The sequence below is a fragment of the Scardinius erythrophthalmus genome (genome assembly GCF_964197995.2).
Source record: "Scardinius erythrophthalmus genome assembly, chromosome: 21".
NCBI lineage: Eukaryota > Metazoa > Chordata > Actinopteri > Cypriniformes > Leuciscidae > Scardinius > Scardinius erythrophthalmus.
In genome coordinates, this window is record NC_138241.1 from 26,889,053 (window position 1) to 26,906,410 (window position 17,358).

Genomic DNA, 17,358 nt, shown 5'->3' on the forward strand with positions numbered 1-17,358 from the left:
TGTTACAGATCAGGCAATCAGAAAGATGACAGTGAGGAGTTAGATGAATGGTTGCCAAATTTAAATGAAGGCAAAACTAAAGGAAGATGCCAGAGGGGGACAGATGAAACCGCTGAAAAGAAAAAAGTGACCAAGAGGGTGGCCAAACCTAAAGAGCCAAAACCTAAAGAGCCAAAACCTAAAGCGGAGAGGAAGCCAAGAGCTGCACGTGTTCCTAAAGCGAAGAAGGAGAAGACTAATATTGAGAATCAAACTGAGGATGCAGTTCTACCCAAGCCTGAATCACACCAGCATGTGACAATCAAAGAAGAGGCAAGTTTTTAGTATTTGACTCGGCTGTCTTGTAATAAGTGTACTGTAAGTTGCTCTGCATAACAGCATCTTCTTTTCTAAATGACTAATTACTATATGTTATCTATCTACCCTGATTCACGTCAGCAGTTCTAATATAATTTTAACCAACGAAAACATCATGTATTCAAATCACTTACTTCATTGGGATGTCTGGTGATTCTAAAATCTAAGTATATTCTATTCTATCATTTTATATCTTGGTTAATTTGGCTAAATTTGACTTTTTCTGTACATACTACAATTCAAAAGTTTGGGTTCAGTAACTTTTTTTTTTTTTTTTGAATTAATACTTCTATTCAGTAATGTTGCATTAAATTGATCAATAGTAACAGTAAAGTCAGTCTTTTCAAAAGTCTTTTTGAAGTTTTTTTTATTCATTATTTTTTTTAATTGTAAAAAAAAATAAAAATAATGTAGCCTCAAAAAGATTAGGCTGCACAACTGTTTTTAACATTGATAATATTAGGAATTGTGAATTTCTGAAGGATCATGTTACACTGAAGACTGGAGTAATGGCTGCTGAATATTCAGCTTTGCAATTACAGGAATTAATTACACTTTAAATATAAATGAATATAGAAAACAGTCATTTTAAATTGCATTAATATTTTACAATATTATAGTTTTACTGTATTGTTAATCAAATAAATGCCGTCTTGGTGAGCATAAGACTGATGTACGGTAGTATAGCTTGACATTGGCATTAGTTAAAGACATTAGTTTGGCACTTTTCAAATTAGCAGTTTTAATATAATGTACTAAAATTGCTTGATTCATTCTGTTGCCTTATTTTAGAGGTTGTCCATCAACTTGAGCAGGGAGTTCAGTAATAATGCAACTGTCCCAAGAGATATGCCTGATGAGGGTCCATCCTCCAGCCAACATATCCCCAAGATGAAAAAAGAGGAACCAGATGACAGCTTCACCTTTGATGAACCTGCTCAGAAGAAGCAGAAGACCACAAACGTGCCCCAGGGAAGACCTATAAAACTCAAATCGGGCAATGCCTGTGTGGAAGACTTGCAGATGAATTGGGATCCCATTCAGGTGGGTTATTACTTTCTTGAAACACGAAATAGTGATTGACTCAGTGTTGTTTTTGAAACTGTTGGATAAAGGTTGTTAACGGTATTATTACTATTTGCTATTTTGTGAATCCAGTCTTTTTTCTTTTTTTTTTCACATAGTACAATAATAGTAACTCAAATATTTCAAGACCATTTCTTGTTTTCATCCCATGTAGGTTCTTGCTAACAAGACGGGTGTGGAGCAGTGGGTGTGTGTGAACATTGCACAGCTCTTCCAGGAGGAGAACACTATTCCCTTCATGGTGCGCTATAGAAAGGACCTGATTAACCATATGGATGCAGATGCTGTTCGAGATGTGCAGCTGGCTCTTGAAGAGTTACGGTAAGACACTGGAAGGACAAGTAAAGAAAAAAAAGAGAGATACCAGAAAGGATTTTTTTTTTTTGACTTATCTGATATAGTTTAATAAACTATTTTCATTTTCAAGGAAACAGAATAAGTGTTTTGGTTTGTGGTTGCTGGATAAAGCTTTTATTTAATAATTTTGCAGAAACTGGATGGATTTTTTTTTATTTGTATGTTTTGACTGGTTCTTTGCAAATAATTCATTTAAATGAAAATGCTTTTAGTAGATGGATGTCTCCAGTCCAGTGACACAAATAGCTGATATTTGAATATGGCTATTACCTGGCTTGAGTTACCTTGATTAGGTTTGCTGAAATCAAGTGTGATCTGTAGATGGCAGCAGAGATTATGCTACACAATGGGAAACAATTGTTCTCCATGGAATAGTCTGGTGATTCTATAGAATTTCAGCCAGGCTAGGATTAAATGACAAAGTAAACTAATTTTAACACTTGGTTCATTTGACTAAATATGACATTTTCTGTTCATAGACTGTTGTTCAAATGTTTGGGGTCAGTGAGGCTTTTTTGGGAGAAAAAAAGAAAATAAATAAATTGATTCAGCAAGGATGCATTAGATTGGTCAAACAGTAAAGACATGTATAATGTTACAAAATATTTCTATTTCAAATAAATGCTTTTCTTTTGAATACTTTATTCATAAACAATATTAAATATATAAATAATAAATGAATTATAAGAAAATTATTAAAGAATGTAGTACGGTGTCCTGCCATTACAGGAACTATTTACACTTAATATATATAAAAAAGGAAACTGTGATTTTTAAATTGCATTATTACTTGATTTGTTTTGATTTGATTATTGTATTGTTGACCAACAACATGCAGCATTGGTTAGCATAAGACAGAATGTTTAAAAAACATAAAACAGTAGTATAACTTGACAATGTAATAGACAATTAGTTAGCCACTTTTCCTAATGAGAAAGCAAAGTGAAAAGCAAACAGGATCAACTTAATTTTATGCGTATGTCTTAGGTCAGTGGCCAAGAAGAGCAGATCTGTGGCTCAAACACTAAAGAAGGAGGGAGTTCTTACTTCAGACCTGGAAATGGTTCTAAAGAACTGCACAACAGCTGATGAAATAGACCATGTGGTGAGACACAACAAGCTTCTCAGCTTATTAACTCTAAAACTTTGATCATTTGGTGTGTTTTTGACTGTGAGGGATGTAATGATAGCATTTACTTTTGTGTTGTTTTTAGTATGGCCCCTATAAAAAGGGCAGTAAGCTGTCCAAGGCCAGACGAGCTAAGGAGCTAGGACTGGAACCTGTTGCCCTGGGTGTGCTTCAGGCACCTCAGACACAAGATCTGCACGCCTCAATCCAGCCCAACACTAAGGGTACCAGTCTTCTGTATACTACTTGCAGCAAGCAGCATGTTATATTGTTGCTTGTACGCCAAAGGCCTGTAGCATTAAGCTAGTTGAACAAACAGTGTAGGTTTAGAGTTGACAAAGAGTTGCAATCTCAAACCCAGAATAAAACCTGCTCCGGAGCAGGAGTGTGTTTCCCAAAGCCAACTATGGTCACATGTTCCATTGTCACCAACACAATTCAACAGAACTTGCGACCATTGTTGGCTAACAATGCTTTTGGGTACAGTACATTAATTTAACAATAATAGTTTTTTTAACTGATTAATAGTCACAACATTGCCTCCTTAATTTCTAAATCAAATAAAAATAGTGTTAAAAGACATTGGGTCAGTAGAGGGCAGCAAAGGACTTCAGTTTTTGTGTGTGTTGTCTGCACATGCTTTTGGGCGGTTGACATTGACATATCAAGGGAGTGACATCAGCAGCATTGTGACATTTTTCAATATGTATTTCCAAGTTTTACATATATTACCATATAACTATGTGGAGTATTTGTTCTGTGGAATATTTGTGCTGTATAAATTAGCAGGAGTCGGAACTATTCTACTCTTTCCACCAAAGAAATTCAGTTCTCATAAGTTAATGCAGGGTCACTGATAACTGAATGTTATTTGAGATTTCAGCTAATTCTCTTCCTGTGTGTAGGGTTGTCGACCCTGGATGAGGTGGCCACGGGTGTGCAGGAGATCCTAGCAGATATGATTGCAAAGGACAAAGAGACACTCACCTATGTCCAGTCACTGTGAGACATTTAACAAACCATATTTTCTCCTAATCTCCAGTCCCTCTTAATTATCATCTTTCTAATAGCTATTAACCTATCTGTTTGTCTTGCGCTTTTATGCATCTCCCCTTACATTTTCTAACCTGTCAGTCCCGAGTGTTATGTTTGACTCTGCATATATGTATGGTCTCAGGTGTGACAGGAGTGCAGTGACCATTCACTCATCAGTGTCTAAAACAGCCCTGAAAGAACAGCAGCCACAGGAGGGAAATCAGAAGAGCAAACCAAAGGACATTGCCAAGTTCAGCCTGTATACTGACTTCACCTGCGACGTCAAGCGTATCCAGCATCATCAGGTATAGTCACCTCTTATCTTGTGCCATACCAGATTCACTGTGCAGATAGGAAACTTTTTTTTATTTTCCTTTCATCCAGAGTTTTAAATATCATGCAGTGATATTGCTTTCTTGGCAAATTACAGAAATGCATGTTCCACAGTGATGCTAAAACTGCTATTTCATTATCTTTGTAATTAACATTATGATATATTTTCTAAATAATAAAAAATGTCAGATATGATTACATTTCTTGCCATGTGGTCAAAAGTGTGGTTTTGTTTTTCTTTTGGTCCTCTTTTAGTTCACTTTCAATGTGAATAGTGGAGATAAGATGATGTAAATGATAGGGATAGGAAGCAGTAGTAGGTCTGGGGAAATTATGATTTAATATGCCATCTGGTTGTTAAGTCACACATAAGAGTTTTCGGGTCCAAATAACCCTTCAGATCCCAAAAGCAAACAACAAACGATGCTAATGTGAGTGTTATTTTGGTATCATTAGAATAATAATAATAATTATTATTATTATTATTATTTTTCATAATATACTATTATTATACATATATATTGTTCCCTGTGTGTGTGTCTGTGTATATATATATATATATAAATATATAAATATAAAATATTATACTTTATGCATATGTGTGTGTGTGTATATATATATATATATATATATATAATATTATACTTTATGTATATGTTATATACATTGTTTGATGATTTTTAATAGTTTTAATTTTAGTTTTATTTAACAATAACAAAAAAAATCTAAAATACACTTATGTAGCGCTGTAGTACCACCAACCGAATCATAATATTCATCTCCATACTGAAATCTTAGTTGGCCAGACAATGATTCATCTTTTCTGAATCATTAAAATATTGGTGCCCGGGACTTTAAATGCCAGGGCTATTTATTATCACTACCAGTCAAAAGTTTGGACAACCACATTTACCTCCAGTTTCACAGACAAGGCTTAAGGCTAGTCCCAGACTAAAATGCATATTTGAGCTGAAAGCAACTTGCACTGACATATCTTAAAATTTATCAGTGTTTTGTCTCAAGATGTACACCAGGAATGTTTTTTTTTCTAAGGCACGTTTATAAAAGGTTCTTAAATGTCCTAATTGAACTAAGTCCTTGTCCTGGCTTAGCCTGTCTGTGAAACCAGGGCTTAGTTGTTTCTCGTGATCTTAAAAATCTTTTAAACCTTCCTTCTCTTCTAAATGCTTCTGCTAGTTTTGTAGACCAATATAAATTTGTGCCTGCATCTGAATTTCTTTGAAAAACTAAATCTTAATTCCACTCTATAAATGAATGAGTTAGTGGATAGTAAAGAGCTAACAAGTGCCCTGCATGTACTTCACTACTATGTAAAAGCATCCCAGGACACAGCTCATGAAGTCTCTGCAAAGGGTGGGCACTTAGAAGAATCTGAAATGTACTACTTTTTTTAAACATTTTAGCCACTACATAATTCCCATACTTGTGTTATTTCATAGTACGAAAGTCATAATAAACGATGAGTAGGTGTGTCCAAACCTTTGACAGCTAGTGTATGTGCACACAATCAGACGCAAACCACCAGTCCACTGACAGTGTTGTTCCATATGCACAAGTCCTCATGCCACTCTTCAAAGCTATTCTGTCAGCGCTGTTTAACTGTTTATGTTTGTGTCAATGGCGCCCCCCCCCCACACACACTTCATGGCTACCCGCTTATTCAGAGTTGGTTGTGGGCCACATGTCACAGTGACTCAGTCATCCTTTTCTCCCTCTATTCGTCTCTCTCACCCTGTTCCCTGTCCCCCAGTCATTCCCCATCTCCCCCTCTTAACATATGTGACACGTCCCCATCCACGTGCCTGTGGATTAAAGGCTAGGATTGACAGACACTGCTTCATGATGACAGCCGCTCATGGGCTCTGTGAGGAAGGAGGGGGATCGGGGCGTGAGGGTGAGAGGGAGAGAGACAAAGAGCGAAAGAGAGGCTGCATGAGTGAGTGAATGAGTGCTGGCGAGATCTCCCGTGAAGCATACAGTTTACCCGTTGTTAATCTGCTGACGTGGTTTGTCAGTGAGTGTTAATTTGAGTTTGCTGTGATCTGTGAGCTGTCGCACTCCGGCTAAAATGAACCTTTTCGTGGTTTTGCTGAGGAACAGTGTGGAATGTATTTTGACAGGAGGCATGTGTATACACACATACTTGCTTGTTTAATTTAACACATCAGTTGTGAGAGTGTATTAAGGACAAATGTGTGTGTGGGTTCCACATGTTCTTAACGAAAGGTTGAACCAGTTGGTGAAAGGTTTTGTCGGTCTTAGTGACACCATTAACAGAGGGTACATTGGTGCTTTGTGTAAATTATGCAGAATTTATGCATTTTTATTCAAATCAATCATCTGACAAATAATTTTACATATTGAAAGACGAAACATGAAACGATGGTGACAGAAGCATTCAGAATAGATTAATACACAAACTGGCAGAACTTCAAATACGGTTTAAATATATTTTATTTTAACTTAAATATTATATACACATACTGTACATGCATACAGTATGTTAACACTTTACAATAAGGTTCATTTGTTAACATTAGTTAACTACATTAGTTAACATAGACTAAGAATGAACAATACTTCTACAACATTTATTAATCTTAGTTAATGTTTATTTCAACATTGACTAATACATTATTAAAATCAAAAGTTGTGTTTGTTAACATTAGTTAATGCACTGTGAACTAACATGAACAAACAATGAACAGTTGTATTTTTAATAACAACTGTTAACAAGGATTAATAAATACTTTATGTATTGCTCATTGGTAAATTTAATGTTAGTTAATACATTAATTAATGTTAACAAATGAGACAAATTATATACTTTATATACTGTATAACTGTAGTGGCGTTCTTTACCTTCTGAAAATGTAAAATATTGTTGCATCCAAGAAGTCTAGCCTACTTTTTTCAGAGGCTTGTTAGTCCAACTCTGCCTCAACTTAAGGTCCCGTTTTTGTTATTGTACTTTATGTGATTTCTTAAAGATTTTTAGTTGAAAAAAAAGTTGAAAGTTTTTATAAATTGTAATTAAAATGAGTGTTATTTGTCCAATTATTTTGTCATATCCCAGTCATGCTATAAGCATGCATTTCTAGAGTTAAAAAAGAACCAAACAAAGACAAATACAAATTGAATTTCTTCTTCCAGCACATTCACTAAAAATGTGCTGTCAAAAATCGACAAATCACCAGTTAGTAACAAATAAAAAGTAAGACCACCTTTTATTTGTTACTAACTGGAAATTTGCATATTTTTGAGCTACACATTTTTAGAAACGCTTGTTTTTTTTGAGCGTATGATAGGTTGACTACAATAATCAGGTGTTTTTATAAAACAAAGCAGCTCTCGCTAAAGCAAGAGATTGTGTTTATTTTGTATGGAGAATGATCATTGTTGTATTTTAAACCCCATGTTGTGCATGTTTGTTTTTCTGTACATGCAAAGATAGGAAGTGAAAAGTTCATCCTTTCTTTCTGTTTTTGTAGAGGCCATCCTCTATTGCTCTGTTCCATAGCAATGTAGTTGCCTTTATTTGGAGAAAAAATATTGAATCGGAATAGCTCTTTAAAATAATATTCATTTCTGTCGCTTACATTCCTCATATTTTTCCAATTATGATTTCATTGTTATTGAGGAACATGATATGTTGAATATTTAGACTAAACTTTTCCCCCTTCTCTGTTTTGAAAATTTCACGTCTTGGACTGGCATGTCTTAAAGCTGGAGAAATATGACACTAAACTGAATCTGTGAAAAATGGCTTTTTAAAAAATGTTTATATTTGGTTTTTCAGTGACAAGTGTTATTTTATATTTCTTTAATTTATCAGCATTGTTTGTATGTGACCATCTTTAATACTGGCTGAGTGATATGACAAACGAGTGCATTTTAATGGATATCTGTGCGGCCTGTTTTTGATGGCTGTTTTTTTTTTTTTTTTTTTTACTATATTGTCCATGAATATATAAAGCCATGCTTGCTTTTATGTTTTTGCTCTGTGTAGTCCTGTGGTAATTTTACACATGATTCATGATTTAATGTATGCATTACTATTAATATGATATTATTAATAAATATTCAATAACTACACAGGGCATAGTTGGAAATGACACAGGGTATGGAGAAAAGTTTGATATTTGTTTTGACATTTCTCTCATCACATGCAAAACTTCAAATGCGATAAACATCGCATGAGAAAACCCAAGTAAACAGCTGCCTTAGGGTGTTGAAATGCCAAAATATGGAAATATAATTTTCATCATATTTCTGGCTGCATTAATTCACGTCTTGATCGGGCCATTAGCTGTTGAGCAGTGCAGAGGGGGCGGATGCCTGCTCTGTGGTGGGGTGTGTGTTTTTGTAGGGGGTTGGTGGCATTTGTCAGCTCGGTTCTTCCGCTTGGAGTCCAGATTGATGGGTCATCTTTTCCCTCTTGTTTCCTTTCAAAAGGTTTTCCTCAGAAAAGGTCAGATACTTAAAACTATTTGCTTCACAGCATGTCACTTCCCCTTAGACGATCAGTAAGGGAAAAGTGAGGGAGGCACTGAGCTTTTCGGTGCGACACGAGTGCGTCTTAGTGCGCTCTGACTTGTTTTAGGAGAGAACGGGAGGGGGTGGTACCGACGGTGCACTACCCTGCCTCGCCTTGTGTCGGCTGTCTCTACAGGTTACTCTCTTGTTTCAGACGTTAGCCATTAACCGTGGGGAGAATCTGAAGATTCTGACAGTGAAGGTCAACATCCCCGACTGGGTGAAGAATGACTTCTGTAGGTGGTGCGTCAACGTCAGGTCAGCACACACCCACAGTGTTCATACATGCACCACGCCTCATCTTCTTACTTTCTTCCTCGTGGTCTGGCCCAGTGCTGTTGCCTGCTTGATAGGCAATGGGTTGGGAAGTGACTTTCACGCTGCCAGGTGTTAAAGATTATCCACAGGTTTTGATACTGATGTAGCTCTTTCCAATATGCCTCAGACTTCATTTCTTAAAAAATAATGTTTTTGATTATGTAAAAAAAAAAAATTTGGTTTAAATTTATTTGGTGAATATTAACCCACTTATCTCCATATAAAAAGAAAGGATTAAGCTCAACCTAATATTACCTAAATGTAAAAGCTCTATGGGTTTGGAAGTTCCATTAAATATAATTAACATTAGCATACTACATGAACAAATGGTAACACTTTATTTCGATTGGTCCATTTGAATTTTTTAGTTTGTATAAGTATCTTGTCAACTTATTCTACTAACTCAAACCTGACAGTCTGCTAATGAGAGGAAGTTGACATGTAGTTCTAAGTTACTTAGTTAGAATAACCGAAAACAATTTTTTAAATAAAAATAATTATTTTTTTAAAAGTAATTACTTTAATTTGAGGGATTTTTTTATTATTTTTTGAATTTGTGTTTATTTGAATAAGTTAGTAATTTTTTAAAAACATTTTTACATTGAAAAGTCATTGTGCCAAAATAGATTTTTTTTTTATTAAAATAATATTTCAGCTGCAATGAAAAACACCTTGTTCTCAAAAAGACAGTTAGTTGTCTCCTTGATAATTTACACATTTAAACTTAGAAGTAATTATTTCCAAGTACACAATCATGTCAGATTTCGAATACACTTATTAGTGTTTTTTTTCGGGAGGCTGTATGAGCGTGTTAATGGTCTATCAGGACTTTATCTGCCTTTTGACTCACAGATGGAGGCCACAGGGATTTGCACAGCCAGAACTGATGACGATTTTAAAGAATGCTTGTGAAGATTCCTACAGAAGATTCATTCTGCCCTTTCTCAGTCGAGGCTACAGGTCTGTTCTCACCAGATAGTAAAGCTTCTCTTTTTTTAAATACTGAACACAAAGATGCATTGCCTTTTTTTCTTCTTGTCCCAGGTCTAGGTTGACTGCTAGTGCAGAAAAAGAGTCCATTGCCATGTTTGTTCGTAATCTGCGTCAGCGTCTTCTGATGTGTCCTGTGCGTGGGAAAGTCATCATGGGAGTGGACCCAGGGTTTCACCACGGCTGCAAACTGGCAATCTTGTCCCCTACCAGTAAGACATCCTGAGTAAATGTGGAATGAACATGGAATAAATTATATATGCGGGCGTACACACACATACTTGTATATGTGATTTAAAGGGAGTCTCCATAGGCGTAATTGGTTTTATACTGTACAATCTGTATATTCAATCCTCCTACACTAACCCTACCCCTAACCCTGCCCATCACTGAAAACGTCACAATTTTTGAATAATAAAAAAAAAACACAGTTTAGTGGGAAGTGTCCCATAAAGCATGTTTACATTGTAATACCCTTCATTATACACATTTGTGTCCTCATAAACCATATATACAAGAACACACACACACACATACACACACAATAATATTTCATGTTCTAGAACTGTTCTTATTGAATTATAAAAAATAAAAAAAATAAAAAATAACAATGATATATATATTTTTCAGGATTCTGTTATAAATAAAAAATTCAAAAGAACAGAATTTATTTGGAGTAGAAATCTTTTTTACCAAAATAAACGTGTTACTGTCACTTTTGGTCAAGTTAATGTGTCCTTGCTGAATAATAATAAAAAAAAAACTTATCCAAAACCTTTTAAATGGTTGTGTTTCCACAAAATTATTAAGCAGCAAAAACTGCTTAAGCATTTATAATATGAAATGTTTCTTGACTAGCAAAGCAACATATTAGAATGATTTCTGAAGGATCATGTGACAGACTGGAGACTGGAGTAATGGCTGCTGAAAATTCAGCTTGGCCATCACAGGAATAAATTAGATATAAAAATGTATTCAAATAGAAAAGAGTTATTTTAAACTAATCATATATTGCAATTTTATGGTTTTTACTGTATTTTTGGTCAAATAAATGCAAAAATCCTTGGTGAGCATAGAAGACTTCTTTCCACAAAAAAACAAAACAAAAAAAACAAATCATAATTCTTCCAAACTTTGTGTGTGTGTGTATAAGAAAGAGTAAAACTAGAAAAATATTAGAAAAAAGATAACTTTAATAAACAATAATACAATATTTAAGAACAATTGACAACAATACCATATCATGCATGTCTTTTTGTCAATTGGTCATAAAGGTGTTGGGAGAAAAGAAAGAAAGATGCTTTTACTGTAATATTGTAATCGATATGTTTTATTATAATTTATCGTTGTTTATTAAATTGATCTTTTCTAATATTTATCTAGTTTTTCTATTGGCTGTCAACTAACAATCAAATAATAATCTAGTAATAGTGGATAGTTATGGTAAATTTGAGCTGATGTTTTGAAATCTTTGTAATCAACCAAATATAGTCTAGTATTGAAATAGATCATATAGTCATAATGAACTTTTGCCGTTTAATTGTTATTACTTTTAGTTTAGCGCAGCATCATTTTAAAGTTGATGAAGGAGAGTGTCTGATTGGCAGGTGTGATGAGAATGCCCGTTGTGTCCTCTGTGCGTGGAGCTACACGCTGTGCCCTGTGTGCCCCGCGTCCAGGCGACTGATCGGCCTGGCGGGTGTGTGTCAGGTGGCATTGCCATATTTGCCCTCTGCCCTGCAGCAGCACCACACGCAAACCCAGCTTGACTGTGACATGTCTGTGGGTGTGTAGTCACATGACCTCCCTGGCTCTTGAGGTGTCTATTGCGATTAGACTGCCTCTCTCAGGCTGACAGAAAACGGTAGCCGTATTGTCTTGAGAGGAGAGGGGAACAAGGTGGAGGCAATAAATTGGAGAGGAAACGAATGGGGGTCTGCTGTACCTACATGATGATGATGATGATGATGATGATGTATTGTTAAGTTGATTTCCACATAAAATCTAGTCACATACGTCCTCTACTGTCCTGACATGTCTACTCTTTATTCTTTCCTCAGGTCAGATCCTGCACACAGATGTGGTGTACCTCCATAGCTCTGCTAAACACAAAGAGGCAGAAAAACTGCGCCATCTTATGTTCAAACACAGGTATTGCAATCATAATGATAACATTGAGTAATTTGCAGGCACCTTATATATCTATGAATAACTTGATATTTTTTTTCTCCCACAGCTGTCAAACCATTGTCATAGGAAATGGCAAAGCATGCAGGGAGACTGAAGCCTTCTTTACAGACCTAATTAAACGGCGCTTTTTCAACCCCATGGATGTTTCCTACTGGTATGACATTTCCCTTTTTTTAGAAACAGAGCAGACCAGTGAGCAATACAGCAGATGCTGTTCTTCTGAGAGTAACTCAGCATTTGTTTGAGGTCACATCAGGCTCCTGTACAGTCTTAGTGCAATTGCAGATTTAAATTAGAACATTTTTCGTCAATAAACTATACTAAGAGTGAAAATAGCAACTTTTAAGCAAGGTACGCAGAAAAGGAGCAAAGGAAATGGTGCCGGTCTGGAATGTGTTACTCTTGCGGGTTTTAAATGGTATCTGGACCTTGTTTGACTGTCTCTAATTAAAAACAAATATTTCTCACCGCCCTTCAAACCAAACCAGTCCGACGTGTTTTCCTCCAACCCAAATAAAGGCTGGATCTGGGATTGTCTCTCTCTCCATCTAGCTAGACTCGTGCTTGTTGACTTTTGGTTCTGACTGGAGAGCTGCCCAGAACCGCTCTGAAGTGGCCGTTTATGGCGTACACTGATGGTGGTTTTCATTACAGCTCTCCGCATCCCTCAGTGCAGCTCAGATGGGTTGCCAAGTCTGCCTCAGTAGTTCTCAGCAAAGCATGATGCGTCAAAATTGACATCCAAGGCCCTCTACAAGTGGATCCATTTCAACCTCCATTCTAAAATGAAAGTGGAAGATTTGAGATCTCAAAATTGGCAGTGCAACGTCGACTGCTGCGACGGGTGTGCCAGACAGTTTGAACTTTGTTTCCTGTCCTGGTAGTCACAGCCAAGTATTTGTAGAAGCAGGGTGCAAGTTAAAATAAATACTTTAAAACTGCACGCTTAAATGTTCCATTAAGTGGAAAAATGGATCTAGTAGCTGTTTTTGCGTGAAATGCTTAAACAGGACATGCATTCCCACTTGTTGTGTTTCTCATTTGTAAGTCGCTTTGGATAAAAGTGTCTGCTTAATGAATGAATGTAAATAAAAAAGAAACATGGAGTGGTTACATGTATGAAAACACATGAAAGCATCATTGCGCGTTTTACAAATTCAAAGTGTGCTGTATGGTATAATTAATTTAATTTTAATTTCTTTATATTTTTTATCTTATTTTATCATTTATAATTCAATTTTTGTGATAATACTTCACCCTTTGTCTGACCCTTAAACTTCCCATTTTTTTGGACTTGCCAATGAGACTCAACACACAAGAATTATTCCATAGAATGCTTACAAACATACATTGACTCTTGCTCACCAAGGCTGCATTTAAAAAATATATATATTGTGAAATATTATTACAATTTAAAATAACTCTATTAATTCTATTTGAATATATTTTAAAATGTTATTTATTTCTGTAATGGCAAAGCTGAATATTCAGCAGTTATTCCTCCAGTTTTTAGAGTCACATGATCCTTCAGAAATCATTCTAATATGCTGATTTGGAGCTCAAGAAACATTTCTTGTTATTACAGTATCAATGTTGAAAACAGTTGTGCTGCATATTTTTGTGATAACCGGATTACATTTTTTAGGATTCTTTGATGAATAGAAAGTTCAGAAGAACAGCATTTTTACAGAAAAATATCTCTACAATATAAATGTCATTACTGTTACTTTTGAACAATTTAACGTGTCCTTGCTGAATAGAAGTATTCATTTCTTTCTGACACTAAACTTTTGAATGGTACTGTAGAAGTGTAGATGCATTTTGTGCTATTGTGTTTTAGGTGATATGTTTGTTAGGGAATATGTAATTAGTCTTTTTTATTTTTTTAAGTTCGTCTCCACACAGTGCACTTTGTACATCACTAGTCAATCAAATCGACGGCTTCATTTGCACCGTCTGCTATCTGTCTCCCTACTCCTCAGCTTGTTCAGAAATAAAACCATCCGTTGCCCCCACCTACCATCCCGTGCTCCCTCCCTTCTGTCCCGACGTCCCCGCTAGCCGTCTCCTTTCCTTTCGTTTGCCTGACTGCTCCTGAGGAATGACAGGCAGTGCCGGCAGACTGTGTGCGGGATGAGCCTGCGGGATGAGCTGCACGGCTCTCAGCGACCTGGTGCTCTTCCTTTAAATGAAGGGACACTTGCCTGTTGAGTTGGGGTTGTTACTTGAGTAAGACTGGGATACACACTGACTTCTTGACATTTTCTTCCAGTTCTTTCTACAATAAGGCCTTTTTTTTGGTGATTTGTAATGGTACTTAGATGTGCTTTTAAGGAAATTGGGCAAATTGTCTTCACACTGGACTTTACTAGCATTTAACAGTGTGGTATAATGATGTTACTGTTAGTAATACATAAGTGTGGTTTTATCTTTATTTTTAATGGAATGCGTCTGGCTTCCAGTGTCAATTCGAATTCACATTTGAATAGCCATCATTCACAAAGTTCTACACATTCCCAATCCTTGCTTAATTATTTTGGCTAATTTGTTAATGCTTACACATTTTCCATATTCAAATCCATTTGAAATGTTTTAGTAGTTGTGTACACCGCACACATAGTGTTGGTCTTTTTATTAGTCTCTCTTGTAATAGTTTGCCTTAATACCCGTGTTGTACACTAAGATCACATGAATGGTGAAGAGTTGTCCTCTCTTTGAACTTTCACTCTGTAGTTTGTGCCCCAGTTGAGTCGCGTGAGATTTCACCATGCTTTGAACCTCTCTCCTGGAACCCCTCTGTGGCGCCCTCCTCTGGCCCAGCACTCTTTACTGCCAGGTGCTTTTATCCTTCTAGACCGCTACAATGATTTGAATTGGTTTGCATTATGAATAAAGGTACACATAATTAGCTTTGAACTTGGGAGTGTGAGATTCCTGGAATACTGTCTCTCACTGTATGTGTGTGTTTTATCAGTATTGGTGTGTTTGTGCTGCATTCTCATGACTAATGCATGCTCAAAGGGCCTCTAAGATGACCCAATAAAAGTTGACCTTGGCTGACATGGTGTCTTAATGCTTCTGGTAGAAACGCTTGTCGCTTTGGTCATGGATTTGTCATAGTTATGTTGTACAGATTTGGGTTAGAGGTTCATTGCGTGTTGTGTGCCATACAGAATTGATATATTTTTAAAATGTTTATTTTAGAGCAACTGCACTCTTATTTACTGAGTGTCATTTGTCAATTTTATTTTATAAAATGTCCTTTCTAAGAAACATGTTCAGAAGGTGCTGCTCTGACTCTGGTCATTGCTGCTGTTTGGCTCTGACTTTGCTTCTCACCCCTAAAGGACAAAATGACATGTATCTTGCTTAACGAGGGCGCCTGTAGTGTTTCGACTGTCAGGACAGTGATCCTGATACTGAGCTATGGCTACAGACTGATTGGACAGCTCTGTCAGTTCTTAAGGTTGAAGACAGTGGCAGTGACCACCCTTCTCCCCCTCAGGCTTGCTCTCTGCCACCAGCCGGCCAGTCTCTGGTCATTAGACTCACTGTGCGGGAGAAAGCAGAATTACAGGAGCTCTCTCTCATCTATTCTTTTTCATTTTTCTTTTAGTACACTCTACTGCTGGGATCAGTTGTTAAGCATGACCACTTCAGTCTTAACAGGAAGGAAACTACCACTTGCTGTAAATTATGAATAGTCGCATCTTTACAATTTCCTTAACACTTGCAGATGCAATGTCAGCATGGATGAAAAAGTCTAAATGAAACGTTTGCTGCTTTTAGAAGGGACAATATTAAACAGTATTACAATATTATTTGTATTATTATTATTTCACTTTACCTGGTGCAAGCTTGCTGTAAAGTGTGTGTGTGTGTATATGTATATATATATATAATATATATATATATATATATATATATATATATATATATATATATATATATATATATATATATATATGAAAATATATATATATATATATATATGAAAATATATATATATATATATGAAAATATATATATATATATATATATATATATATATATATATATGAAAATATATATATATATATATATATATATATGAAAATATATATATATATATATATATATATATATATATGAAAATATATATATATATATATATATATATATATATATATATATATATATATATATATATATATATATATATATATATATATATATATATATATATATATATATATATATATATATATATATATATATATATATATGAAAATAAATATATAAATATATATATATATATGAAAATAAATATATAAATATAAGCAATGTATATTAATAATAATATCTATTATTATTCATAGCTTATATTTATATATTTAATGTTTTTATTTATTTCATATATATGCCCAGATATATAATATTAATACTTGCCCTTTACTGCCAGCTTCCTCCTGGTAAAGTGAAATCACTTTTTGCTGTAAGGTCTTGGATGACTAGAATTTTGCATCTGGAAAGTTTGTCCTTTGAGGAGGATTCTGGGTAGGGTGATTAGGACAGTGAGGAATGAGGAGGAATATTTGCCAGTCACAGGCCCACGGCTAATGGCTCACTGAGGGATAGATGTCCGCATCACAGAGGACACCCAGAACCAGTGGCTCAATGAGCAACTGTCTTGAGCCTCCCTAATTTTGATTGACTGATCTTAATATATTGAAATGTATGGTAATCTGTGCGTGGTTGACAGTGGTGGGGCCATCTTACATTTGCTCTTAGATGTATCTTGCCATCGAAAAGTAAAGCAGTCAGGTTTTTAAATGAGTAGTATCTCTATTTGATCTATAATATGTCCAACTATATACAATAATTTTTGGAATAGAAAACATATTGACCTATTCATAATAAAGCTATAAGCCATGACAGGACATGTGCTGCAGGTACGTCATGTTCAGAATTAAAATGGTGCCATATACAATACCGTTCAAGGTTTTTTTTTTTTTTTTTTTTTAAAG

General features: G+C 35.3%; 1 protein-coding gene across 1 annotated transcript in view; it reads left to right on the top strand.

Annotated features, from left to right (window-relative positions):
- srbd1 (S1 RNA binding domain 1) overlaps nucleotides 1-17,358 on the top strand; it is a 53,902-nt gene that overhangs the window by 1,501 nt on the left and 35,043 nt on the right. Inside the window, exons 3-14 of the mRNA XM_081350295.1 lie at nucleotides 9-312; nucleotides 1,150-1,401; nucleotides 1,598-1,764; nucleotides 2,788-2,905; nucleotides 3,015-3,153; nucleotides 3,835-3,931; nucleotides 4,107-4,269; nucleotides 9,009-9,112; nucleotides 10,025-10,132; nucleotides 10,217-10,374; nucleotides 12,223-12,313; nucleotides 12,399-12,506. Coding sequence (XP_081206421.1) covers nucleotides 9-312; nucleotides 1,150-1,401; nucleotides 1,598-1,764; nucleotides 2,788-2,905; nucleotides 3,015-3,153; nucleotides 3,835-3,931; nucleotides 4,107-4,269; nucleotides 9,009-9,112; nucleotides 10,025-10,132; nucleotides 10,217-10,374; nucleotides 12,223-12,313; nucleotides 12,399-12,506 — 1,809 coding nt within the window. The remainder of the gene's footprint in view (nucleotides 1-8; nucleotides 313-1,149; nucleotides 1,402-1,597; nucleotides 1,765-2,787; nucleotides 2,906-3,014; nucleotides 3,154-3,834; nucleotides 3,932-4,106; nucleotides 4,270-9,008; nucleotides 9,113-10,024; nucleotides 10,133-10,216; nucleotides 10,375-12,222; nucleotides 12,314-12,398; nucleotides 12,507-17,358) is intronic.